The sequence below is a fragment of the Carya illinoinensis genome, chromosome 1 (assembly GCF_018687715.1).
Source record: "Carya illinoinensis cultivar Pawnee chromosome 1, C.illinoinensisPawnee_v1, whole genome shotgun sequence".
NCBI lineage: Eukaryota > Viridiplantae > Streptophyta > Magnoliopsida > Fagales > Juglandaceae > Carya > Carya illinoinensis.
In genome coordinates this window covers 47125471-47150865 of record NC_056752.1, presented here as the reverse complement: position 1 = coordinate 47150865, position 25395 = coordinate 47125471, and the positions used below count along the sequence as shown (strand labels likewise).

The 25395-nt window shown below is 37.6% G+C and overlaps 4 protein-coding genes across 6 annotated transcripts; 1 reads left to right on the top strand and 3 right to left on the bottom strand.

The window, feature by feature from the left end:
* Nucleotides 1–2581: 2581 nt before the first annotated feature.
* On the top strand, nucleotides 2582–13043 carry LOC122278372 (ATP-dependent RNA helicase SUV3, mitochondrial). Of its 3 annotated transcripts, none has more exons than XM_043088573.1 (16): nucleotides 2582–2885; nucleotides 3686–3809; nucleotides 4632–4753; nucleotides 4846–5036; nucleotides 5699–5839; nucleotides 8518–8640; nucleotides 8718–8795; nucleotides 9231–9399; nucleotides 9963–10075; nucleotides 10220–10300; nucleotides 10641–10706; nucleotides 10843–10907; nucleotides 11098–11143; nucleotides 11217–11333; nucleotides 12502–12593; nucleotides 12668–13043. In XM_043088573.1, exons 1-16 carry the CDS (start codon nucleotides 2825–2827, stop codon nucleotides 12780–12782), a joined length of 1704 nt encoding a protein of 567 aa, XP_042944507.1. In that variant the 5' UTR covers nucleotides 2582–2824; the 3' UTR covers nucleotides 12783–13043. The 3 variants fall into 3 exon arrangements, with proteins under 3 accessions (XP_042944507.1, XP_042944513.1, XP_042944502.1); XM_043088579.1 differs by having other exon boundaries at nucleotides 3683–3809; nucleotides 4846–4994; XM_043088568.1 differs by having other exon boundaries at nucleotides 3683–3809.
* Nucleotides 13044–15702: 2659 nt separating this feature from the next.
* LOC122278363 (pentatricopeptide repeat-containing protein At3g22670, mitochondrial) lies at nucleotides 15703–17855 on the bottom strand. The gene has a single exon (XM_043088560.1). It carries the CDS (start codon nucleotides 17446–17448, stop codon nucleotides 15784–15786), a length of 1665 nt encoding a protein of 554 aa, XP_042944494.1. The 5' UTR covers nucleotides 17449–17855; the 3' UTR covers nucleotides 15703–15783.
* A 335-nt stretch (nucleotides 17856–18190) lies between these two features.
* Nucleotides 18191–21039, bottom strand: LOC122278358 (pentatricopeptide repeat-containing protein At3g22690). The gene has a single exon (XM_043088554.1). The coding sequence runs from the start codon at nucleotides 20759–20761 to the stop codon at nucleotides 18218–18220; it is 2544 nt and encodes an 847-aa protein (XP_042944488.1). The 5' UTR covers nucleotides 20762–21039; the 3' UTR covers nucleotides 18191–18217.
* Nucleotides 21040–21257: 218 nt separating this feature from the next.
* Nucleotides 21258–25134, bottom strand: LOC122278353 (homocysteine S-methyltransferase 3-like). Its single transcript, XM_043088551.1, has 7 exons — nucleotides 24752–25134; nucleotides 23327–23383; nucleotides 22987–23213; nucleotides 22489–22618; nucleotides 22082–22285; nucleotides 21753–21824; nucleotides 21258–21645 (listed from the first exon to the last, which is right to left on the bottom strand). The coding sequence occupies exons 1-7, from the start codon at nucleotides 24929–24931 to the stop codon at nucleotides 21490–21492; spliced, it is 1026 nt and encodes a 341-aa protein (XP_042944485.1). The 5' UTR covers nucleotides 24932–25134; the 3' UTR covers nucleotides 21258–21489.
* Between the last annotated feature and the right edge of the window lie 261 nt (nucleotides 25135–25395).

The window sequence follows — 25395 nt, the reverse complement described above, 5'->3', positions numbered from 1 at the left end:
CATTCCCTACAATTACACAATCCTTACCCGTGTAGGTGGAAGACTGATCCAAAGTGGAGTGGGCTGGAGTCATGTGGGCCGAAGCCCCTGTGTCCAAGAACCAATCGGAAGCTTCTTGGTCAGATATGGTGCACGAAGAGGTCAAAGCCTCTGCAAGCTGTGCCGTGGGTTCAGACCGAGCATACCGCTGCCTACACCGATCAGCATAGTGGCCTTCCTGCCGGCAAATCTGGCAGCGTGGTGGACGGCGTCCATGGTTGGAGTTGGCACGGCCCTGTCCGTGACTGGAATCACTGCGGTGGCCATTGCCACGGCCACGTTGTTGGCGAGAAGGAGCACCTCCACGATGAGAAGAGCTCCAGTTAGCAGTAAACGCAGCAGCTGAGGACGCCGGAGTCTCTAGAGATTTTTGAAAAATTTCAAAACTCTCTGCTTTAGACACAAGATCAGAAAAACAGGGGAGGATGGTTTGTGCCATCTGAGCAGTGGAGAAGCTGGAGAAATCGGGACCAAGCCCACGAAGAAACCAGTGGACTTTGTCAGTTCCATCAACCGGACGACCGATTGCATGAAGTTGATCACACAAGGTCTTGAACGCACGGGCATAGGCAGTGACTGAACGAGTGCCGCGTTTCATCAATTGAAGGTCATCTTTGAGCCGAAGTTCACGGGCTTTGGAGCGGTGGCTGAAGGTGTTTTCGAGGGCAGTCCAGACTTCACGAGATGTAGAGAGACCGACGGCTTCAGCCATTGCTTCCTCGGTAAGGGAGGAGAGGAGAAGGCTAAGGAGGCGTTGGTCGGTTGCCTTCCATGCCAGGTGTTTGCTGTTTGGTGTCTGAGAGGTGGGGGGATCGAACAGAGGTGGTGGCACAAGGGTGCCATCTACGTGACCCAGCAAACCTTGGCTTTCAAGGAGAGGAAGGAGTTGACTCTTCCATAGGAGATAGTTGGAGGAGGAGAGCTTGATAGTAACCATGTGAATCATGGTGTTGAAGGGGAGGATGGTGGGAGAAGAATCGGAAGAGGAATCAGCCATGGAGGATCGTGGGATGCTAATCCGGGTAGGCTCTTGATACCATGAGAATATTAGAAAAACCATCACACTTTGAGTGGTGAGAGTTTTGCATATATATATTCAATTACAGATTGTATATAATAATTACAATAAAGAGTGATTACAAAATAAATGGAAAGAATGAGCTAAACAAGCTCCTATAATCGAGAGTCAATAGTTACAAATAGAAAGCCATAGATTAGGATAAAGGATCCTCAACAAACTGCAAGTTTGGAAAGCTTATACATATAGGAGGGCCAGCATCATGGATCTGTCTGCAGTGAAACGAGAAGGAAGTTTCTTGTCAGAATGGATTCATTTATGATGTGAGTAAATGCTGGATGTAGACATGGCCGAGGGATGTTTGGTACAGAAAACCTTCCACCATTCATTTCAAAAACATATTATTTTTCTGTGGAAGTGATGATTTTCAAATTCAAGGCATTTTATACAATCACCTTCCATATTGCCTTTCAAATCATGAGGTGTCTATCTGTTTCAGTGTCTTGTCCTCCATGAGAGCTCATGAGTTAGCATTAAAGTAGAGGTGGGGCCAAAGGTCATGGTGGATATGACGAAGGTTTTGCTTTGTAACTTATTTCAAACATAATGTCACTGTCATATTCTATTGATCGGTACAACCAACCAGTGAAAGTTGCATTAAATGAAATACAACCCCATGCTGTCTAATCTAATTAGCCCAACCCATGTAATCATTGTGGCTTAATTGTGTTTATAATGGCCTCAGAATTTGGTTTGTTCTGAAGCTAGCTCCACACCGGCCAGCAGATCAAATATGTACATATATTTGCAGGATACACTTTTATAAAACGAAGAGTAATGTTATGAACTATATTTTTATTTTATTTTTATTTTATTATATAAGATATGATATATTTATTATCGTTTAATGATAAAAAATTATTCAATAAAAGATCATTTAATAGTAATAAATGTGTCACATTTTACATAGTATAATAAAAATATTATAAAAATAATATAGTGTATAGAATTTTCTTAAAAATAAAGCATTTTCATGTCTACATTAAAATGAAATTGGAAAACAAACCACACAAGTTGCTGCACAATTTCCTTAACATAGGAGATATTTAAGAAGAAGATATACTTGGCATTCTTATATCTATCAAGAGTTTTGCATTTTACACTTTAATTTACTAAAAATGATATATTGCACCATCCAACTATTAAAAATGAACACTTTTCACTCTCAAAATGTCGATTTTTAATAATTTGAGGATGTAATGTGTCAATTTTGATAAATTAAGGTGTAAAATTTAAAATTCATAATAGTTTGATACAACTATTTAATAAACAAAATTAGTTGTCCTTTGAAAATTGTAATACCTTGAAATTGGGATACTAGGCCTAGCGAAGAGGTCATCGTGTAGAACAGGCCTTGCTGCCTTCTCAATTGGGCCATCTTGTTTCGATGGAGTGTAATTTGAGTGGGCTGGACTTGAGACCAGCCCAAACTGGGAAATTATTTATTCTCTAAACAACTCGTAGCACGGTTCTTCGGTTTTCGACTCCCCTCCGTCCCTACCCTCTCCGACTGTTTCCCCCGAAATATGGCGCCAGAAGCGAAGTCTACGAACCCTGAGAGAGCGGAGTGAGGGGGCACCGCATGTTTCCCTTCGAGCACGATGTCTTACATTAACCCCTATTTCTCGTACTTGGGTTCCCTCTGAAATTATTGTCTCCAAAAAAGAAAGAAAAAAACTTGAAATTATTGTTTCAAGTCCAGAAACAATGGCCTCGTTTTTACTTCGTCGAAGAGTTTTGTCTCTGGGCATTTCGCGCACTCTCAGCGGTTCGTCCTCTAGAAACTCTCTTTATTTTCCTTGATATATCTTCTGTTTGTGTTAAATTCTTTTTAGTTTGTTTTGGTTAAGAGGTGAAGAAGTCCAGGAAATTGATAATCGTGAGCTTTGTTGAGCGTAGCTTATTGCTTTTAGAGCTTACTGCTACATGGATTCAGCTGGAGAAGGGGGGGGGGGGTATTGAATGTATGGTTGTTCTATCCTCGAAAAAGTAAAAGCATTTAGTTTCAAGAAATGAATGGAGATTGGGAATTGAATCTCCCATAATCATTTGGATCCGGTGGCTTGACTTTTTGAAGTAAAAGATAAAGAAAGCATAGATTTCAAAATTTTGTTCTTTTAAGGCTGTATAGGTTCTTTACCATTCCCTTATTTTGTAATAGGTATAAATAACAAACATACACCGAACATGTGAACTATCCATAAAATTGCCCCAATCATCTATGTTTTACTTTCGTAAGTTTTCTTGTAAATGGAAATTGGAAGATGACTTGTCCGAGTATATGCTCATTTAATCTATCTCTGTGCATTAATTAGTTAGAGATATTCAATGTTTCATCAGGTGGCGCATGTAAGGTGCATAATTTCTCTGTTTTGCTCATGACATGTTGGTTGCTTTTTGGATGATACTTGTGCTATTTGTTCGTATGAGAATTCGTCACTCTTCGTGTTGATATCACTATCAATTAAAGGGTTTCAATGGATACATTGGAGTTTTTAGTTGTGGGCTTCGAATTAATTGTATTATTTTGGTGTTCTCTCACTCCCTTTTTTCCCCAATGTTTAGCAGGAAATATGGAGCCCATTTGGCTGCCCATGGAATTGAGGATTGCAGCTTTAGCTACCATTTCTGACACAATGAGAAAGTACAGCGGTTGCACTGGTACCACAAAGTTTGACTTTACAGATCTCACGTAAGAAATGTCTCACAGTTACTGAAGTAGTGTTGTCTTCATCTGGTGAAAATTGCATTGACTGAAACTACATAATTCACGTCTGGATGCTTGGATATTGTGACCTTTTCTTTTGTTTTAGCATTAGCATACCTTTTCTTTTGATTTACTTTTACATTATTGAAGTAGAATTGTCATGTTTCTTGGTAGGGCTAACTATTCTATTTTTAGTTTTTGGTTTATATTTTGGTTATATGGATAGAAATTATGGGGCTTGAAACTATAATGGACTTGCAACTATCTGGTCTTTTAAATCTCTTGATAAATCTGACATTCTTCAGAGTTAGTTAGTCATGTTATAGAATTTAAACCACTGAAATCAAAACTGTGAATTTAACAAAAGTAAGCTCCTTGCTCTGGTATCAGCTTGCATTGAACTTTATTATAAAATATTTTCAGCTAGACAAAATGACCGAACATCCTCTGTTTGTGTGTGTGTCCTCACGTATGTGTTTGTGAATACATGTGCAGATGGTTTTTGAGTATCTCTTTTTCGTTCTTTGGGGTGGTGGCAGGGGGGAAGCTTTCTGTTGAAAGTGAATCAATCTGTTACTTGGTGTATTCACTCCTTATTAGTTTGGACTTGATCAGCATTTGTCTAATTTTCCATCAAGTGTCACTCATCAAAAATGAAAAAAAATCCAGCAAGCATATTGCTCCCATGCTCAAATTCTTAGGATCTTGGATGATTCTTGCTGTAATGCTTATGCTAATTGTGAATGCCATAGTTTCTTTTACCACTTCTTAGAACCCTCACCACAGATGCTTTTTTATTTATTTCAGTCATCCTCATACATGGTACCCAAATGCTCGAAGGAAATGTCGCAAGGTTATCCTGCATATGGGTCCCACAAATAGTGGTAAAACATACCATGCTTTGAAGCAACTTGAGTCAAGTTCGTCTGGTAAATTTCTTATTTTAAATCCTCTTAGTCAAAGGAGGGGAGAATTATTGCTGGGAGTAGAAATTGTTTTTAAGTATTTATCGTTACTCCAGGCATATACTGTGGTCCATTGAGATTGTTGGCATGGGAGGTGGCAAAACGGTTGAACAAGGCAAAAGTTCCTTGTGATCTCATTACAGGACAAGAGAGAGAGGAAGTTGATGGTGCAAAGCACAAGGCTGTGACAGTTGAGATGGCTGATGTAACCTCAGACTACCATTGTGCTGTTATTGATGAAATTCAGGCATGCCATTGTTTGTATGGGGACTTTCATTCTGCATATTTGGAAATCTCATAAGAATGTTTTCTGTTTATTAAACTGAGATAATCATATAATATATTAATATGAAATTAGTTACCGATAAAAAAATTGATGTGAAATTAGTGAATGTGCCACTGAATGCATATGATTTAGATTCTATACCATGTAGATGGGAATCAGCCAATTGTGGGATGGTTGGGGTCTGGCCTAAGGTTGCACGACATGGATTTAAAGTATGTATAATGCCATTTAAAAGCAACTTAACCATCTTTTTTAACGAAAGTGATTTTTTTCTGGAACAAAAAAGGACCCTTGTTTTCATGTTTTATAAGAAAAAATTCTTTGCTTATTTTACTATATTCCTTGAATATCATGATGGCCAATCACATGCTTGAATACGAGACCAAGATGGAGCTTATTGGTTCATACAACCCCAAGCTGTTGGATGATCGTATTTATCGATGTTTTATATTCCCAAGCTAATGGCATTTCTTTATGCAATAGACTTCTTTTTTAAGCTGGGTACTTGATATTTCTTTTTGTAAGCTATGCAGTTCATATATTCCTGTAGTGATTGATTTTTTTGTTATGATTATATGCATATCGTTGTTATCCCCCCTCTCATGAATTCATTTGCAGTACAGATGTTGGGGTGTAGGACAAGGGGTTTTTCATTTACTCGTGCTCTATTAGGAATCTCTGCTGATGAGCTTCACCTTTGTGGAGATGCAGCCTCTATTCCTCTTATTCAGAAAATACTGAAAGTGACTGGTGATGAGGTTGAGGTAATTTCTGTGTAATTTTGAATCAAGTTATTCTTGTTTTAGTTCATAAAGAATATACTAATGGTACTTTACTTCTCCAGTACATGGATGGGATCTTTTTATTTATTGAGTTTGAAATATCTTATTCTAGGTGGCGTTTTTAGTGAATTGTTCTACTGTATCATGCCGGTATGAGATTCACTTTGTTTCATGATTTGAAAGAGTAATGAAAATTGAAAAAAAAAAAAAAAATGCAACATGACTTTGTTCCCCCACCCAAAAAAAAAAAAATCTTTATTTCTATTTTATCTTTTCTGTTAATTGACCACAAAGCTGCTATCTTGCAAATTTTCTGAACCTTTGTGGATGACCTTCTATGGACTGAAGGGTTATTTCTTTTTATGATAAGTTTAACTGGAAGTTTGTTGTTTTTGTTATGGAATTTCTTTTCTCAATTTTATATGGATTCCTTTTGAACTGTATTGGACTAATTTTTTTTTTTTTTAATCGGTAATCAAGGTATTTTATTCGTAAGAGTAGGCAAAGTCCAAGTATGCAAGGAGTATACATGAGAAATACCTGACTAGAGTTTACAACTGATAGTAAAAAGTCATAGACATTTGGTCCATTGCATACAATGGCCCCCACCCATGAGAACAATGTTTTAAAAAAAAAAAACTTTCAGCTCCTCCATTGTCTTCTCACAGTTTTCAAAGCTTCTATCATTTCGTTCCCGCCATATACACCAACACATGCAAATAGGGACCATTTTCCAGAGTGCAACGACTTGTGAATTACCGCGGAGACCTCTCCAGCCAGCTAGAAAATCCACCAAACTAAAAGGCATGACCCATGATAAATTGAGTCCTATGAAGAAGTAATCCCACATGTTCCTTGCCACCTCACAATGTAGAAATAGATGATCTACCGATTCTCCATTTTTCTTGCACATGCAACACCAATCCAACACTATTATCCAACGTTTCTTTAAGTTATCTATGGTGAGAATTCTGCCTAATGCTGTTGTTCAGACAAAAAAACAGCTTTTGAAGGAGCTTTTGCCTGCCAAATGCTCTTCCATGGAAATGTGTGCATGCTTGGGCTATTAAAACTTTGTGAAATGATTTGATAGTGAACTTGCCTTTCTTAGATGGACTCCAAATCATCCTATCGATGGTACCCTCAGTCATACGTAAAGAATATAGTGCCGCATAGAACTCTGTGATCATCTCCAACTCCCAATCTTGGGCTGCCCTAATGAGATCAACATTCCATTGAGGGGAGCCACCAGAAAACAACAAGAGGTCTGTTATTGCTGCATCCTTCACTCGTGCAAGCTCAAATATGGCAGGAAAAGTATCTTTGATGCTTCATTCACCATACCAGTTTTCATACCAAAATATGACACGAGAGCCATCACCCGCTACAAAATATGTATGTCTCCTGAACATCTCCCAACCCTTCCTAATGTGTTTCCACAAACCAGCCCCATATGGGCCACGTACCTTATTCAAACACCAACCACCCCATGTCTCCCCAACCTGCACATCTATAACAGACTTCCATAGCGCCCCCCTTTCATGTTGATACCGCCACATCCATTTACCCAATAGAGTTTGGTTGAACTTCATCAAGTTACAAATTCCCAATCCACCCCCTAAAGTTGGAGTACAAACCATTGAGCAATTAACCAGATGGAATTTGAACTCATCCCCCAAACCACTACACAAAAAGTCGCATTGTAGCTTTTCAAGACGGTTTGCAACCTTTGCTGGTCACGGGAGCAGGGACAAAAAATAAGTGGGTAAGTTGGATAGTGTACTTTTAATCCAGGTGAGCCGACCACCTTTAGACAAAATACAACCTCTTCCAAGATGCTAGTCTGCGTTCCACCTTCTTAATCACTACATTCCAAATCTGCTTTGATTTAAAGGAAGTGCCCAAGTGTAAGCCAAGATACTTCAGGGGTAGAGAAGATACCTTAAATCCCAAGAGCAATAGAGAGAGCGGATCCCCCTATCTCAAGCCACGGGATGAGCTGAAAAAACCCACTGGTGAACCATTCACCAAGACAGAAAAACGGACAGTTGAGATGTAGAATTCTACCCAATTCAACCATTTCTCTCTAAGACCACATCTTGCAAGTAGATAAAGCAAGAAGTTCCAATTTACATGATCATAGGCTTTTTCCATATCTAGTCTGCAAAGTAACTCCGGTTCTCAAGATTTGAGTCATCCATCCAACACTTCATTAGCGATTAAAACCCAGAATCTGTTTACCTATAACAAATGCGTTTTGTGGCTTCAAGATTAGCTTGTCCATCACCGTACTCAATCGGTTCGCTATCACCTTGGACTAAAATGATCCTGAAAGTTCATCTGCAACAAAGTTTAGGGACTAACACCTTTTGGTTTACCTAGTTGCTTTTCTTGAACGAGTTGCAATTGCTGTAAATTGTATTTGTGTAACTAATATCCCCAGAACTTTATGTTTTGGCTTACAAATACTAATACAGCAATTATTATTCTGAATTTTATTGTCTGATTCATAATGGATGTACCCAATCCACGCAGAAAGAAATGAAGAAAAAATATGGTAATTTGTTATTCAAGCCTGCCATCATGTGGTTCTCAGTTCTATGCTAATTTTGTTGTCTGTATGATGTCACTGATTATTCTGTGGAAAGCCATTTTAATAGGTTGAATTTTATGAGAGACTTTCACCTCTAGTTCCGTCTAAGGTTCCTCTTGGATCCTTCTCTCAAATACAAACAGGCGATTGTATTGTAACCTTTTCACGTAAAGAGATATACAAACTAAAGGTCAGTAATTGCTTCTTCACTGTTTGTTTAGTAAATTAACCAGCCTAAGTGTATATGTATCTTCTCTGCAACTGTAGAGGAAAATTGAAAATGGGGGAAAGCATCTTTGTTCTGTAGTTTATGGCTCACTGCCACCAGAGACTCGAACTAGACAGGTATGCCTTACTCTCTGCATCTTAAAAGCTCTATCTTGTCTCATTATACCTATGCCTAGTTCGTTGCAACAGATGTATTCTCTCAATTGATGTCACTTGCATTTCCTTTTTTTTTTATTCTATTTTTCTTCTGCTGTTAAAAAAGATATCCCTTATGTGTATTATGCTTTTTCCATATACAGACGAAAATTTTCATTTGACAATGGTCAGTTCTTTTAGTGGGTGTGATTTTTCCTATTGCTTTTTAAAGGGTTTTCCCCCCTTTTTAAACCCGTCCTCTCTCTCTCTCTCTCTCTCTCTCTCTCTCTCTCTCTCTCTCTCTCTGTGCACACACAAACCTTCTACTTTATTTTGAATATCAATCTATATTATCTTTCACTTCTCTGTCAATTTGTTTCTTCTCTCCTGCAATTTAAATGTTCTTTAGATCTGCAGGCAACAATGTTCAATGATGCAAGCAGTGACTTTGATGTTCTTGTGGCTAGTGATGCCATTGGGATGGGTCTCAATCTGAACATTTCCAGGATCATATTTTCAACTATGAAGAAGTTTGATGGTTTTGAAATGCGGGATCTTACTGTATCTGAAATCAAGCAAATTGCAGGTAGCAAGTAAACCTTTTAACTTTTTATTAGGATAAATATTAATGTGAAAAGTTGGGAGGAAAACCTTCGGGGAAAGGATTTTCTTTTGTCTTTTGGTGATTCTGTAACGTTTTGGCATCAGTGTCATACCAGACTTTTGCCTTTCTTTTAATTATTAGCTCTCGTATGTATGTGGGTAGATAGTTTTGAAACCCACAATTTGAAAGGAGCTCACAGTATGCAGAGCTTGAGATCATTTAGACGGTAGGCCTGCTATGTTATATAAGATGTACTATATACAAGTTGGATTCTTTCTTTTACACTTATCATATGTTCTTCTCACTGGAAGTTTGGAATTAGCGTGTGGATTGCCTTTGAAGTGAGCCATTAGGTGAGGTTAGAGAGGAAATGAGCGGTTTGGGTGAGTCTAGAGGGGCTTACCGAATGGTCACTTTACCTATTTGTATGCTATAGTTATCACCTGTATCGCCACAATGGTAATTTTTTTTTTCTTACCTTGGATATGATCTGTGCATTGGGTCCTCCATGAATGCTTTGGATTGCTAATTTGATTTTCTTGTAGGAAGAGCTGGCCGGTATGGATCAAGATTTCCTGTTGGTGAAGTGACTTGTATAGATGCAGAGGATCTACCCTTACTTCATTCTTCACTCGAATCCCCTTCGCCCACTCTAGAGGTTATTCAACCATCTTGGTGAAATGGCTACTGCACATCTTTTGCAATCTACCACTACGTTGTTTGCAGTATAGTTATGTGATTTAGTTTCATTTTATATGTTGCATCCTTTACTTCCTTAATTAAAGAATCTCTTGGGATGCAGCGTGCTGGATTATTCCCTACCTTCGATCTCATGTTTATGTATTCACGTGTATGCCAGACAAATGGTCTCCATCAGATATTGGTAGGTTTCCAATGACCATTTCTGTTCCTATGTATCTTCTATAGTCATCTATTTATTTGTTTCTTTTGTATTAATCATGTTGTCTGTTTATTTATTGAAGAATACAATTTCTAGAATTATTAAATATGTTTGTCTCAATGATGCGAAGGATTATTGATGGTATCTATCAACGACGAATATTTTACTCCCAAGAAAACTTTATTCTGCTTCAAGAACCCCCAATTTATTTTCCATTGCCCTGATTGTTTAAATTTGGAAAATCTTGTTGAAATTCAAATTTTTTTCTGCATTATGGTATTAATTTATTCCCAACTATGATACTTAAAGGCCTTTTTGGCAGGAGCATTTTCTGGACAACGCAAAATTATCTGAAAATTATTTTATTGCTGATTGTGAAGAGACATTGGTAAGTGTTTATCCTGAAAATCATGTTGTTCTTGGCAACTAAAATACTCAAATATCATGGTCATTTTACTTTCGTAAATATGTATATATCTTGTATCAAATTTTACTTAGATATTAATTACACAATTTTATATCAGAAAGTTGCTGCTGTTCTTGATGAGTTACCCCTGGGGTTGCATGATAAGTATCTGTTTTGCATCAGGTATTATCTTTGGCACATGTTAAAAGGTCCAAATGTTTTTCAATTTTAGTGTGCCCCTAATATTTTAGAATATGTTTACCTAACTTTGTGGACTTATCCTTGAACTATAAACTTGTGGGACTGAGCAAGTTAGTAGTTATATTTTGTTGCTAGTCACTCAGTTTCAGTTCCATAACTTTGTTTTGTGCAGTCCAGTTGACATGGCTGATGATATTTCATCTCAAGGCCTTACACAGGTAAGATAAAATATTAAAAATCGTATTAGTCTTTTTAAACTATGAATAACTCCGATCTGCCATGATGCACCAGTTTGCCCAAAATTATGCAAACAAAGGCATAGTTCGGCTGCGAGAAATATTTACACCAGGAACACTGAGAGTGCCAAAAACACAAACTGCTCTCAAGGAGCTTGAATCCATACACAAGGTAATTTTTGTTTTTTGAATATCATTATGGTCCTGGGTAGGAAATCTTGTTTCATTTCCATATTTCATTGTTCGAGAAATCCCAATCATTGATGAAATCTTCTTTTCTTTATCAATAAACCAAAATTGATGGAATCTTCTTAATTGTAGCATGTTGTGAAAATAGTAAATAATTTTTTTGATAAATAAAATAGAATAGCAGATTTGGGACTGAGGGTCCTCAGGAAAAGAATAATAATGCCTAGTAGACATCACAAATGATCTGGAATTTCATTAACTTTGCAAATGCCTATATCTTCTTAAATAGGCATTGCTTGTTTTTATGGTCACCACTTCTAATGAACCCAAAGAATAGAGAATAGTTGCAATATTAAAATCCCAAATTTCAGTCCTGGTAATTAATAATTTTAGAATCCAAAACGTACCTAAATTTTATTGGGAAACAGAATCATTGGAGTTGATTGTGATTTCACACATTGCACGACAGAAAAAAAGGTGGGACACATCTTGTCTGTCTGGAAATAATCAGATAATATAGGGACTGCTATTATCAAGTATTTCCTATTTTCGAGGCATATAAGCTCTAGATCTTAGCGGCATATAATTTGATCAAGATGTGATTCTTGTTCGATGATGCTTTGTGTTAGAATGAAGTAAGAATGAGGGGTATTCCCCGCTTTGTCTAATGTGGAGCATTTGGAATGAATGGTAGATTTTTTTAGGGTGTTGAGACGTTGATTCCTAAGACAGTTTTTCAATGAATGCTATTCTTCTGACTTTCAAGTAATTGATTCCTCTTTATCTCGCTTGGAATTTATGATCTATTAATTTGTAGGATCCGATCACTTTAGCTAGTTAGTAGCTAATGTATAATTTGGATCACTGTAGGATCTGATCCACAACAAAATTTGATCCTAGTTTCTAGTTGGAAATAAATCCAAGTGTCAGAGGTTTAAAAATGAGGAAATTTTTTTTACTATATGGTCATTTTGTTCGTAATTTTTTAATTGAATTCTTATGTCAAACTCAGAAGCTGAACATATAGGTTTTGTCACTTTAGCTTCTTCAAAGAAGATACGTTACTGAAGTCAATTTTTCTTATTATTATATAAGGTGGGTTTGCTACTGAAATTTCTTTTTTGGTACCAAAAAAAAAAAAAAAACTGAAGGTGTTGGATCTCTATGTTTGGTTGAGCTTCCGATTGGAGGATTCATTCCCAGATCGTGATGTGGCATCATCACAGAAGGCCATTTGCAGTCTGTGAGTTTTATTGATTTTTACGTGTTAATTATCATTTTGCTCTTTTATCTTATTGGTCTGCATTGAATTTTTAGGTTGATCGAGGAGTTCCTGGAAAGACTAGGGTGGCAGGAGCCAACGGCAAGGAGGTTACCGTCACGTAGAAGCTTAGGTTCTCTGTTATCCAAAGACATCAGGCCATACTTGTGAGACAGTTCTGATTTTCTCCATACAACCATTCCTTCTCTTAGATCTTCGACAGCTTTTAGGGTAAAGAAGTTAAAACAGTTGAAAACTCCAGCTTTTCAAGAAAGTTCCTTTACTTCATTATATGTTCTTTAATTCAATCAATTGCTCTGTCAATCATTATACTATTTTTCAACAGTATTATTTTTTAGAGGAAATGAGATTTTTTAGATGAAAATTGAAAGTTGAATAATATAGTGTTATAATATTATTATTGTTTTGGAATTTGAAAAAGCTGAATTATTTATTATATTTTGTATAAGAATTTGAAAAAATAGTAATGATCAGATGAGATGAGATAATAATGTTTCTCAATCCAAACTCTAAATGTAAAAATCTGGTGAGAGTAATGTGATATAAATTGATGGAATTGTTATTTCCTTTACAAAAACGACATGTTGCGGGAAGTATACTGATTTTGACTGGCCAAAAATATGGTAGAAGATCCAGTGGACCAGTAGAACTTGCAACTATAATTTTTTTTTCTCCACAATTAGGAAGTTTGCAAGGAGAATATGCAATCTACTTGGTTTGCATACTAATTAGCATGAGCAGTGGTTTAAGTTTGCTTGGTCATGGGAATTAAATGGCCTCATCTTCTGGAAGGCTAATGTGTTCACAAGACGAGGCTATATGAATGTAAAGTCGTGCAACGTACGTCAAAGTCACGCTAAAAGTGGAATTGGACGAAGTAAAACATAATTTTGAAAAGCTTATACGGTCAGCTGTCATTTGCTTCCTGAAAACAATTATAGGAGCTCAAATCTTCCAATTGTGCAGCTCAAAAATCTTGGATACACAATTATGTTGCTTGTTTTGCTCTTTCATATAAAACTTCTTGTTGTTTTGGTGCCTTTCATCTTGGAAGGCACATGCTTGGAATATGGTAATAAAAACGTGACAGACAATTCGTTGAACACACTAATCCCATTAACCATTTCTGTTAATGTTGTGTTTCACACCTGGGTCGAAATGTTTCTACTTGTAACCATAAAGACAAAGGGGGGCTCGGTGGTAGTCCGAGGAGCTTCCGATGCTAAAATCAATATTTTGTTTAGGAGAATTGTAGGAAAATAATAGGGTTTAATTCGTACCTAAAGCATTGCTTTTATACAAGGTTTTGTAGGACATTCTCTTACCTTATGTCAAGGGTCTGCATCACTCCCACAATTGCCCCGGTCATGGCCTTTAATTTGGTATGGCATCTAAGGTAGTATCATTAATGCGGCGTGACTCCTCGGGTAGCATCTCAAAGGTAGGCGATCAATGCAATCACTTCTTGTTCCCATCGTTAGAAAATGGAGGGTTGCTCGTACTTTCCATTCACTTGCGAGCATAGGTATTTCAATGCTAGGTGTTGTAGGCAAGTGTTAAGGTCGGTGCATCCCATCTGTCCCTTTTGACTTGTTTCTTGCGCGATGCATTTCCTTTCTGCTAATATAGTTTGCGAGGCCAGGCTCTTTTGGTGATTCCTGAGTCATGAGAGGGTAGAACCTAGTCCTAGATAGGTCTCAATCAATGTTTTGAATACCGTATCGGATGGTGTACCGGTCAAGGCACTGGAACGAAATATTTCGATACCGGTACCGTTTCGTGTACCGTTTCGAGATAGTCGATATATAAATAAATTATATATATAAATATATATATAAATTATATTTCAAAATAATAATCTATAAATGAATAAATTATACATGAATACATATGTATATATGTAATTATAAATAGTCTGATATGAATTGGGGTCAAAATATGAGATTATAACTTAAAAAAATGAAAAAAAAAAAAAAAACATAAAGGCCGAAATACAGGCCGGTACGGCCGGTATTTCAGCCGGTACGAAACAAGTACCTTACCTGTACCGGCCGGGTGACCAGTACGGTACGGTACCAAAAACACTGGTCTCAATATCTAGCTTAGGCCCAATCCACTGGGTTGAGAGGGGAATATCCCTTCCAATTTCTATCTGAGGAGTAAGATTTGTAAATTTCAACAACAATTGAATTGGTAATTTGTCGTCCAAGGTTTCTTGAAAACTGGATATTAGAAAGCTAATTTCCACCATGAAAAGCAAGCATTCTCAAAGTCGAATTAAACCCACATCACATTTATGAGGATTTATTTACTTATTAGGACAGAACGATTTATTGCTCATCTGCCCGAAATTTGTACAATTGGTCGCATCCATCATCTAAGAGTGAGTTAATAAAACAATTACTTTCATTGTAAAATCTGTTGAGAGGTGTCTTGATTTCTATTGAAAAAGTACATCTACATATTGTTCGCACGAACGATGTCTCTGCTGCTTGAGCAAAACTTCAGGCAGTAAGTTTGCTTATTAGTTGCTTGACAGTTAGATACTGGACCCAACCAAAGAGTTCGCTCAACATCTGCTCAACAGTCAGTTCGAGCATGATGCCAACTTAAGAGTTCGATCTACACTCACTCGACACTTACCTTAAGCGAGCACCTACCCCAATGTTTGCTAGAGCAAATGTTCATTTTAAGGACTTCGTAAAAATTTGCGCAGAGAGAGAGAGAGAGAGGTCCTCTTGTTAGTATTTCAAGAGCCTATTAGGACTTTGGGATTAATGATTTTATAATTGATTTCTTGTACTCCATCTTTGTTGATAATAAATTTATTGAGACTGACCGTGCTAGTGGGCATAGGCTCACATTAAGCCGAACCACTTAAATCTTAGTATTCTGTGTGTAATTGTTGAATTTTTCTTTTGTTTGCTTCCACTATTTCACTACTTAGTGTGTTTTTTTTTTTTTTTTAATAATCAGTTAATCCTTTTTTTTTTTTATATAACCAGTTAATCCCAACAAAATTGATGGAAAAAAACTAGATGGGATGAGAGGTCCTACACTGATGGAGATGTATTCAAAACTTACACACAACATCGTATAGAATAGCTGAACCAATTTATCCTGAGCTGAACAATCATTACAGAAAGATTTGCTAAATGTTTCTTTCCTCTTTTGCCTTTGACATCAACTTTTCATAGTGTTCCATTGGTTTTGTCATCTTCTTGCCCTCAAGTTCTTTCATCAGCATCTTGCATGTGCAGTCCTTCGGAACCATTCCCTTTGACACCATCTCTTCAAAGAACAAGCAAGCCTGTTCAAGTTTCCCGCTCTTACATAACTCGCTCACCAGAAGCGAGTAAGTCCCTACTTCTATGCTAATGTCATTTCTGAACATGTGATCTAGCAAGAAGTATAGCAGCTTCATTCTTTTCTTTCTGCAGCACATCTTCAATAGAGGAGCATAGGTCTTAAGATCTGGCTTGCAAGAATCCTCTTCCATTTTCTGAAGCAACTTCAAAGCTGTCTCTTCTTGCGAATGCATGCAAGAACAAGAAATCAAGGTATTGTACGTCAAGACATCCCGACTAACTCCCTGCTTCTTCATGTCCTCGAATAATTCGTGTGCATCTTTCAGCCTACCGGCCTTACCAAGAATGAATATCAAAGAGCTATAAAATGAGGCATCAGGAACACAGTCATTCCTCTTCATCTTCTCATAAACCTCCAAAGCTTCACTCACCTGACTTGCCTTCCCAAGAGCATGCATCACAATGGTGTAAGTCACTACATTAGGCATGCACCCATTCTCTTTCATTTCATCAAGAATTCCATCCACTTTGCGAAAATTCTTTTCTCGACCATATGCTTCGACAAAACAATTATAGGAGAACACATCAGGCCGAAACCCGTGTTTCTCCATATCCTCCATAGCCTTTTTGGCATGGTCAAGTTTCCTAGCTTTGCACCATCCATGTATCAAAATATTGAAAGATTGAGAATTTACCGGTATCGCATCCTTGAACTCCAAGAAAACATCACGGGCATGCTCAACACTATTCTCTTTCGCCAATGCATCCATTAGTACATCCATGGCTGTGGTATCTTTGTTCACACCAAACCGCACCATATTCCTAAATGCCTCAACCGCCTCGTTGTACCTTCCAGCCCTTGCAAGCCTTCTCATGACCTTACTCATTGTGACCAATGTGACATAACCTCCTAACTGATTCATTTCCTCTACCAACTCCCACATATAATGGAACTTCTTCGATTTTCCTAAGATGTCGACCATGAAGTCATATAGTTCTGGAGAATGCCTATATTCTGTTTGCGATTTTGCCCATTTGAAAACTCCAAAGGCAGCGATCCAATCATTACAAAACCTCTTCAGAAGCTGTTCAACCAAACTGCTAGACGCAATAAAACCAGAACCACTTAGAGCTTGAGCTACATTATCAGGCGATGGGTACCGATTCTGGAGAATTTTGCTGTTTTTTTCTACGTCGGTTTCGGCAGCTTCGCTTAGCATTCGCTTAACAATTTTGCCGTGATCATGAAGCCTGTGATTCTCAACCCAGTGAGCAAGTGAAGGAACCACAAAATCCTCATCCGAATCTGCGGTGGCGGAGCTCTGGGTCAAGCCGAACTTAACCCAGCTTGGAAGCTCGGGTGACTCGGTGACTTGGGTTGAGTCAATCCTGGTGCAGAAATGGTTGCATAAGAAGTTGCAAGGGACCACATTGATGCCGACTTTTCTTTGGCTGAGTGAATACGAGAGAAGCTTGGAAATTTGTAACTCTGAGAACATTTTGGGCATGGACGATGGATGGATCGATGGAAGATTGTTCGGACGCAAGAAGACGGTGATGCCCCAAGTATTCGGAGATCAAGGGTTGCCTCGCGTTTTTATGCCTGTTTGTTAACTTTGGTTCCATTTATTGTAAACTTGTGAATTTCCAGCATCCATCCATTTCACTCTCAATTTAAAGACTAAAATTCAACAGAATTTTGAGAATTTTGTATCGTACAGTGAAATAATTCTGATTTTTCAAGAGAAAATGAAAACAATAAACATACCAGTTTGAGTAATATATAACAAAAGAATAGGGTAATAATTCATTTTTTCAAATAGAATTTATAATCATTTTCAAATCAAACATGATAAAGTAGAAATTCTTTTTCATGAAACACATCGAATTGTTACGAATGTCTCGCACACATTGCAAAAAAATTCCCAGAGCCCATCCATTCACACAATTGTCGTAAAACCTAGATGAGTATTGGTACTCAATCCAATTACAATTTTGACACAATTCAAAATTAAAATATTATTACTTTTTAAATTTAAACAACCCATCAAAATAAAACAAAATTCAAACAACTTTAAAGTAAATTAATATTTTAAATGATAAACTAATTAAACCCATCTTGGATTGAAGCCTAAAATTGCAGTCTCCTTTCTTTGGGAATAATTGGAATATAATCGACATGATATAGCTTGATTGATATCAAATGATATAATGAATGAATAAATTTGTAATTAAAAATGAAGGCTTCACTTTTCCTTTATCAGTTTAATATTTGTACTACCAATAATCACAACAAGAACAATTCCCCTGCCGGAAAAAGTGGAACCTGTTATTATCTCGAACTATAATTTCCCTTTCATATATTCTTGACACTAGTTTGGTAAACGAGTGGCAATCAGTGCACATACGGAGATTCTTAACAACACGAATTGGCGTGCCTTGAGCTGTACTGATAAGGCCAAAAGCTATGGCTAATTTCTCACTATGTTGGCTGAGCAAGTAATCTTTCTCCTGCTCATCAACATCAAGCATAATATTTGTTAAATCAGGAACATGGCCTTCATCTCTGACTCTGTAGTTTATTTCTTGTAGCATTGATGAGATGTGGGTCTTTTGTGGGTGTGAGTCGTCACAAGAGGTAAACTCATGGATTATTCCATTAATGATTGTTGAGCTCGATCCCGGTACTTTGTGGACACCTTTCTCCTTCAATCGTAGCCTCACTTTTGCAACTTCAGTCCAATTCCCAGTAGATGCATATATGTTTGACAGAAGAACATGAATGCCAGTCCTCTCAGGAGCCAGTTCAGTTATCCTTTCAGCTACATATGCTGCCACTTCGACCCTCTTATGTATCCGGCAAGCAGCTAAGAGAGATCCCCATATCACATCGTTAGGTTCCATTGGCATGCTCCTAATGAGATCAAGAGCTTCTTCCAACAACCCAGCTCGGCTGAGTAAATCAACCATGCACCCATAGTGGACAATTTGAGGGGAGATTCCATGGATTTCCTTCATTGACCTGAAAAGATGCCGCCCTTGATCCACAGACCCGCCATGACTGCATGCTGTCAATAGCGCCACAAAGACTACTTCATCAGGTTTTACCCCTAGCCCAAGCATCTCATTGAAAAGATCCACAGCTCGTTCCCCATTTCCCTCCATGGCCATTGCTCCAATGGCTGCAGTCCAAGCAGAAACATCTCTCTTAGGCATTTTCCTGAAAATTTGCATTGCACTTTCAGGTTCACCACACCTAGCAAACATGTCAACCAGGGCTGTACCAAGCCGCATGTCACAATGAATATCATTCTTTTCAATGTAGGTAAGGACCCACTTAGCAAGATCAAGAGCTCCTAAATACCCACAGGCAGATGCAACACCCATCATTGTCACCCTATCTGCTTTAATCCCTTCATTTTGCATCAACCTGAAAAGTTCAATTGCTTCCTCAAACATGCTCTCTTGGACCAAAGCAGTGATCATCGTGTTCCAAGACACAAGATCACTATCTGGCATTTCATTGAAAATCTCCCAGGCTGACTCTACATCGCCATTTCTAATTAAACCTGAAATCAATGAGTTCCACGACACCACATTCTTCTTTGACATACAGTCAAAAACTCTGCGGGCCATTTGTTGTTTCCCGCACTTCATGTACATGTCTATCATGGCATTAGATATGTTATCCCAACCTCCTAACCCATTCCTCAAAACATAACCATGGCACTGCTTTCCAAAGAGAAGATCACCTAATTGTGCACACGCGGAGATTGCAGATAACATGGTAACTCTGTCAGGTTGTGGTCCCCGTTGCAGCATATCACCTAACACAGCAAGAGATTCTCTCACCAGCCCCTGGCGCACATAGTTTGACATGATAGTATTGCATAGAACCAGATTTCTATCAACACATTCATTAAAAAGCCTCTTTGCAGTATCAATAGCTCCGCATTTCATGTACATATCAACAAGCGAATTCATCATAAGAGTGTTAAGCTTCACCCCTGCCTCACCCATATAAGCACTTACCTTCTCGCCCAATTCATGATCCTTCAACTTTGCACAAGCTGAAATGACACACACCATTGTGACAGAATTGGGTCTAATACCTGCCTCCACCATTTCAAAAAACAAAAAAACTGCCTCCTCCGGATGACCCGTCCTAGCATAACCACAAATCAAACTAGTCCATGACACAACATTTCTATCAAGCATCGCATCAAACACCTTTAGTGCACAATCCATCTTCCCACACTCTGCATAGAAATGAACCAACGAATTCCCAATAAACACATCCCCCTCTAAACCCATCTTAACGACCACTCCATGAGCTTGAACTCCCTCACAAAACCCCACAACCTTCGCGCAACCGCTCAGCATAAACGGAAAGGTGAACTTGTCGGGTACAATGCCCGCAACCAACATTTCTACAAAAAGAAAGATGGCTTCATCACCAAGCCCAGCAGAAGAGTAACCTCTAATCAAAGAATTGTACATGTACAAAGAACAAGTAGTTCCCTCGTCATCATTATACAATTCGAATGCCTTTCTAGCATAATCTAAGCTTTCTGGGGTGCCCATTTCGGAGCACGCGGCAATAAGCTTGGCCACAGAAGATGGACTGTGACCGAGGCCCTTCTTTGTGATGCGACAGTGCTTTTGCTTGAGTTCTTTTATTGTTTTGCAGTTTTTAAAATCCCCAGTTGGGGTGGAGTCCTTGGCAGTGGTCTTCTGCTCATCTTCGTTAGTGGGAATTATGGAGCTTGGGGTGGAAGAGACCAGAGGATATAGAGGAAGGGTTACAGCCATTGGGGTCATCACAGTGTCGTCTGAGGATTGAGACCGACGACTTCAATAGGGAAAAGCGGGATAATATCACGAGGCGGTGATGGCCTCACTTTATTCCTTCTATTGCTTTCCAAATAATAGCGAAATTAAATTTTAAATTTATGTTAGGTTTTTTTTTTTTTTTTATAAAAAAAATCAAGGTTATATTTTCATTTTAAAAAACAAAAGTAATATGCATTTAATTTTTAAACCATACCCTTCAGTATCTGATAATTTTTCAACTTCGTGTAAAAGCGAACCGAAAATAATAAAAAAGTAAGTGTAATTGTTGTCGTATTTATTTATGAGTAACGTTATATATAGCTATTTTTACGTGTTTTTTATATATTTTATTAATATAATTGATTTGATTAATTTTTTTAATATATAATTAATTATATCATAAAATAAAAATAACTGTAAATAAAATTTTTATTTATTTATACGTGACATATCACTTCTCTAATATATTAAATAAGAGATTTCATTTTGTGAGTTTATTTATATATATATATTTTAATAACTATATCATCTCTCTTTCTCCATTCATAGTCTCACGAGACAAGGATATAACAGGTTGCATAAAAAACAAAACACTTCCAGGCTGCTTATTGTCAATACATCTCAGCCTCGAAAATTTAGGGTCAACACAAGTATGAATCGTATGATGTCCAAGCTCGATGTTGTTCATATTTTGCGCTACTTAACTGCATCGATCATTAATTTTTATCAGAGACAGAGAGCGCCCTGGATATGCCTCTAATGGTTTTAGGAGTAGTCCTGCAGCACCCTCCGAAAAGAGAAGCCCCAGCCTCCCTCCACTTCCCTATGTACGTCACAAAATCCTCATCTACACTAACATCCCCACTTGATTTCTGTGGAAAAAAATGGACAACTTAGAACTTCAAACATTATCACAGCTTGCCATTTTTGGAACTTAAGCCTTGCAGCAGAATTTAGAGTACCAGAGCAGAAAACTCACCACCCATTGCTTTGTCTGTCCATCGTACATCTCTCCACTGTTGGGATATATCAGCACTGGTTTACTTGTTAGCTGTCAATTGGAAACATCACGTTAAAAACTCAAAGGGATGTTTGTTCAGTTGACTGCTCATTTGAAGAGGAATTATATCAGCTAGCTGTGTTGTACGTAATGAAGAATGATTGGTCCAAGAATGTGATAAATCGGGAAAATCCACTGAACTTGAGGGTTGTGAGGTTTGCAATTTGCAGGGGATATTAGATAAGTTGCAATGATCCAATAATATAGGACTTAAATCTCGTAATGACTATTAACCTGAAATAGTATACCTTCCGTATTGATGTAATCAGTCCATGGATATATCTGGGAGGGGTACAGTTTATTCCGACGGCAACAACCTGCTTGCATGAATCTGCAATAGAGACACACTCTGCAATAGGATCACCGCTAACAACATTAGTTCCATCCTTGGAATTGAAAGAAAACCATGCAGGGATTTCTATGCCCTCTTCCTCAAGAAGCTCAGCATATGCCTGCATTAAATAAAAGAAGCAACAAAAATGTTCAGCCAGACCCAGAGGCCATACTGAAACTGGCGCCATTAAAGTCTCGGTACTTAAGATGATGAAGTCCACTTTTGACATTTCTTGTTTACAAAAAACTATACATGCATGCATTGCACATGATACAGTTGATCAATAATGGAAAATCGGAATTCAAATTGTAAGCATGATACCTTTGCTTCTAGCTTATTTGGAATTGTTTCAAACGCAATTAGATCAGCCCCCGAGTTTGCCAGAATCTGCACCCTTCTTCTGTGAAACTCCTTCAACGTGTCTAAAGTAACTGCATCACCGTAGTTCCCGCTGTGAAGAGGAAAAAAATCATACAGAGATATATAGGTGAATCACGATAAGATCGTACTATTAAAGCCGAACTGAAAGGAAAATGAGCCACAATGCGTGGCCAACGAGCCTGGCCACATATGATAGACATCATACTTCCTTAAGGACAATCAAGATGGGCATAACCATTTGCAACTGTCCAATTTGATCGCATGGTCATGTACATGTCACATGTGCAGGGGTCACCTCAACCTTAAATTCCAATTGCATGATTTGATTCAAAGCAAGCATTCAAGTAAGAAATGACACATGATGCATGCCTCGGTTAATTATCAATGAAAACCAACTTGAGAAATTACTCCATATTGGACATGACCAAGTTCACATACCTATACTCAGAACCATCCGCTAAATAAGCTCCATAGCTTCCCACAGAAGCTGCAACTAAAATTGGACGTCTCAAATTCCTTCCACCTTCCATGAAATCCCAAGAATCCTTTGTGCACCGGTCATAGTAAATTTCTCGTGCCTCGCACGCAATTTCTACACTTTTTCTAAGCAAAGCTTCAGCTTCTTCCTTAGAGAAGCCTTTAGCCTCAAATCCTTGAATGGTGGCCTGTGTCAAATGAAAGACATATTATATGGTTAATCTGATTATCGACAAAAAAAAGTACCATGCATGGGGGAAAACAGAGGAAGATAAAAGGCGGGTGTTAAAAAAGAACCTACCTGATAAGATGCTGTCGATATAATGTTTGCACCGGCATCAAGATAATCTTGGTGAACCTATTCAACGAAGCAAGAAAAGTCACAAAAATATGCATCAATTAGACATGCTTCGTTTTATGTGTAAATAATAGAACAATCAGTGAGCTAGCTAGGGTTGTGATTGTTGTATTTTAGCCACTCAAATTTAAAAAATTAAGGAAAATGCTACTCTTCCTACGGATGGCTCCCGTTGGAATTTATTATTAATTTTTGTTTTACTTAATGATTAAATAAATATTTTTTTAATAATGTTGTTATTTTTAAAATATATATATATTTTAAAATATTAAAAAAATACATATAATAAAACACAAATAATAACTAGCGGCAGCTCCAATAGAGCCACCCAAAAATTAAACGGTACTGAATTAATTTAGGATAATTTAAAGTTGATACGATCTATATATCCAGCTGATTATTGACATTTTGATGTCGTACGTTCAGCTGTGCGCACATGCACTGGCTTTCAGAATGAAAATACTCTGACCACTTTCACTTCCATCTCTCCATCTCTCTCTCTCTGTCTCTCCCTCTCTATCTCTCTCACTCTCGCATGGAAGAGGCAATCTTATGTCAAACACCTGCTTTTGTTTTAAGTGGCTTTTATCGCATGAAAGAGACCTTTAATGACTCGACGCACTCGTGCACGGGAAAACTTTAGCCACGAATGGCAAAAAAATAATTTTCATACGTGTGTGCGCGTGTATATATATAATGGGTGTTACTCAACCTGGCTCGCGGCTCGTAGATTTGCTCCGTTAAAATTATTACTAATGCAAATTATATTTTTTATTATTTTTTTTCAAATGTTTTTTAAACATACTTTATCGATAATCCACGCTAGCTAATATTGTTTTTCATATATAATACACGTGTATTTGTTTTCTATTGCCACTTACTGGGAATATTCTTGATTATCCTTCTTTACAACCAACTGTACGTTCACTTGTATGATTGATCTAGATTCGTGAGAATCAAATTTAAACTTTACATGCATATATATATATATATTGCTCTTATATATTTATAATATATTAATATTGTAATAATATTCTTGTGTCAGGAAGTCGATGTCATGATCAGGAACAACTTCTATGTTTTTCTTTTGTTTTAAAGCAAATTAAAAATATTAATCAATATAATTCAATAACTAAGTTATCATAATGAAAAATATATCCAATCAAACTCACCAAAACTAGATGAATCATGGAAGGGATGATAAAAAGAAGATAACATGCTATAATCATAAACACTTGATCTTCTTCCTTCATGTTTTAATTTACAGTACACAGAAAAGGAATCCATTTTACATTCTTCTCATAATATATCCCAAGCACCAAAGGGAAAAACGAGAGAGAGAGAGAGAGAGAGAGAGAGAGAGAGTACCCTTCTGACAAGATGAGGAGAATCAATAAGGCACTTGGCGCTCCAGAGAGGGTCGTTGAGGTCAGCCCCATGTCGTTCGAGCTCCGTAGCAAAGCCGCCGTCTAAGATAACATATCCACCGCACTTTTGAATGAAACCGGACATAAACGACGATGTTTCCTCCGCACCACCTAAACCCATGTCTTAGATTAATCCCAAAAATGAAAGAAGTTCGATCGGGGAGGTTTCAGGGAAAGAATGCATGCAGCAAGTTTCGTGGCGGTTTCTAGTGATGAAACAGTAACGACTGAGGCAGCTAGCAGAGGTACGTGGTTACTTCGCCAGGCCGCTTGAAACTAATATATAGAGGGAACTAAGGCCGGAAGAGATTTTTGTTTGGACAGCGGGGTAAAATAGATGATTTTATATAGAAGTTTGAAGTTAAATAAAATATTATTTTTTTATAATATTATTATTATTTTAAAATTAAATAAAATGAGAATATTTCTCCATTCAACAGCCTAAAACCACGATTATGCCTCTACGTTGAGGTCGAGGTCGAACAAAGAGATTCTCACGCCAACTGTAATTATCCTTAAACCAATGAAATTAACTGTTACATTGGCAATCTAAATATTCGTTTAGAAAATATTTTATCTAAGTAA

What these genes read in the sequence shown, in the direction of transcription:
- LOC122278372 (XM_043088568.1), top strand. Translation starts at nt 2,825, where the DNA reads ATGGCCTCGTTTTTACTTCGTCGAAGAGTTTTGTCTCTGGGCATTTCG. An exon ending in ACTTGAGTCAAGTTCGTCTG is followed by an intron (nt 4,754 to 4,845) that starts GTAAATTTCTTA and finishes TCGTTACTCCAG; the next exon opens with GCATATACTGTGGTCCATTG. An exon ending in TGACTGGTGATGAGGTTGAG is followed by an intron (nt 5,840 to 8,517) that starts GTAATTTCTGTG and finishes CCATTTTAATAG; the next exon opens with GTTGAATTTTATGAGAGACT.
- LOC122278363 (XM_043088560.1), bottom strand. Translation starts at nt 17,448, where the DNA reads ATGCCCAAAATGTTCTCAGAGTTACAAATTTCCAAGCTTCTCTCGTAT.
- LOC122278358 (XM_043088554.1), bottom strand. Translation starts at nt 20,761, where the DNA reads ATGACCCCAATGGCTGTAACCCTTCCTCTATATCCTCTGGTCTCTTCC.
- LOC122278353 (XM_043088551.1), bottom strand. Translation starts at nt 24,931, where the DNA reads ATGGGTTTAGGTGGTGCGGAGGAAACATCGTCGTTTATGTCCGGTTTC. An exon ending in GCGGATGGTTCTGAGTATAG is followed by an intron (nt 22,619 to 22,986) that starts GTATGTGAACTT and finishes TCCTCTTCACAG; the next exon opens with CGGGAACTACGGTGATGCAG. An exon ending in TGATTACATCAATACGGAAG is followed by an intron (nt 21,825 to 22,081) that starts GTATACTATTTC and finishes TCCAATTGACAG; the next exon opens with CTAACAAGTAAACCAGTGCT.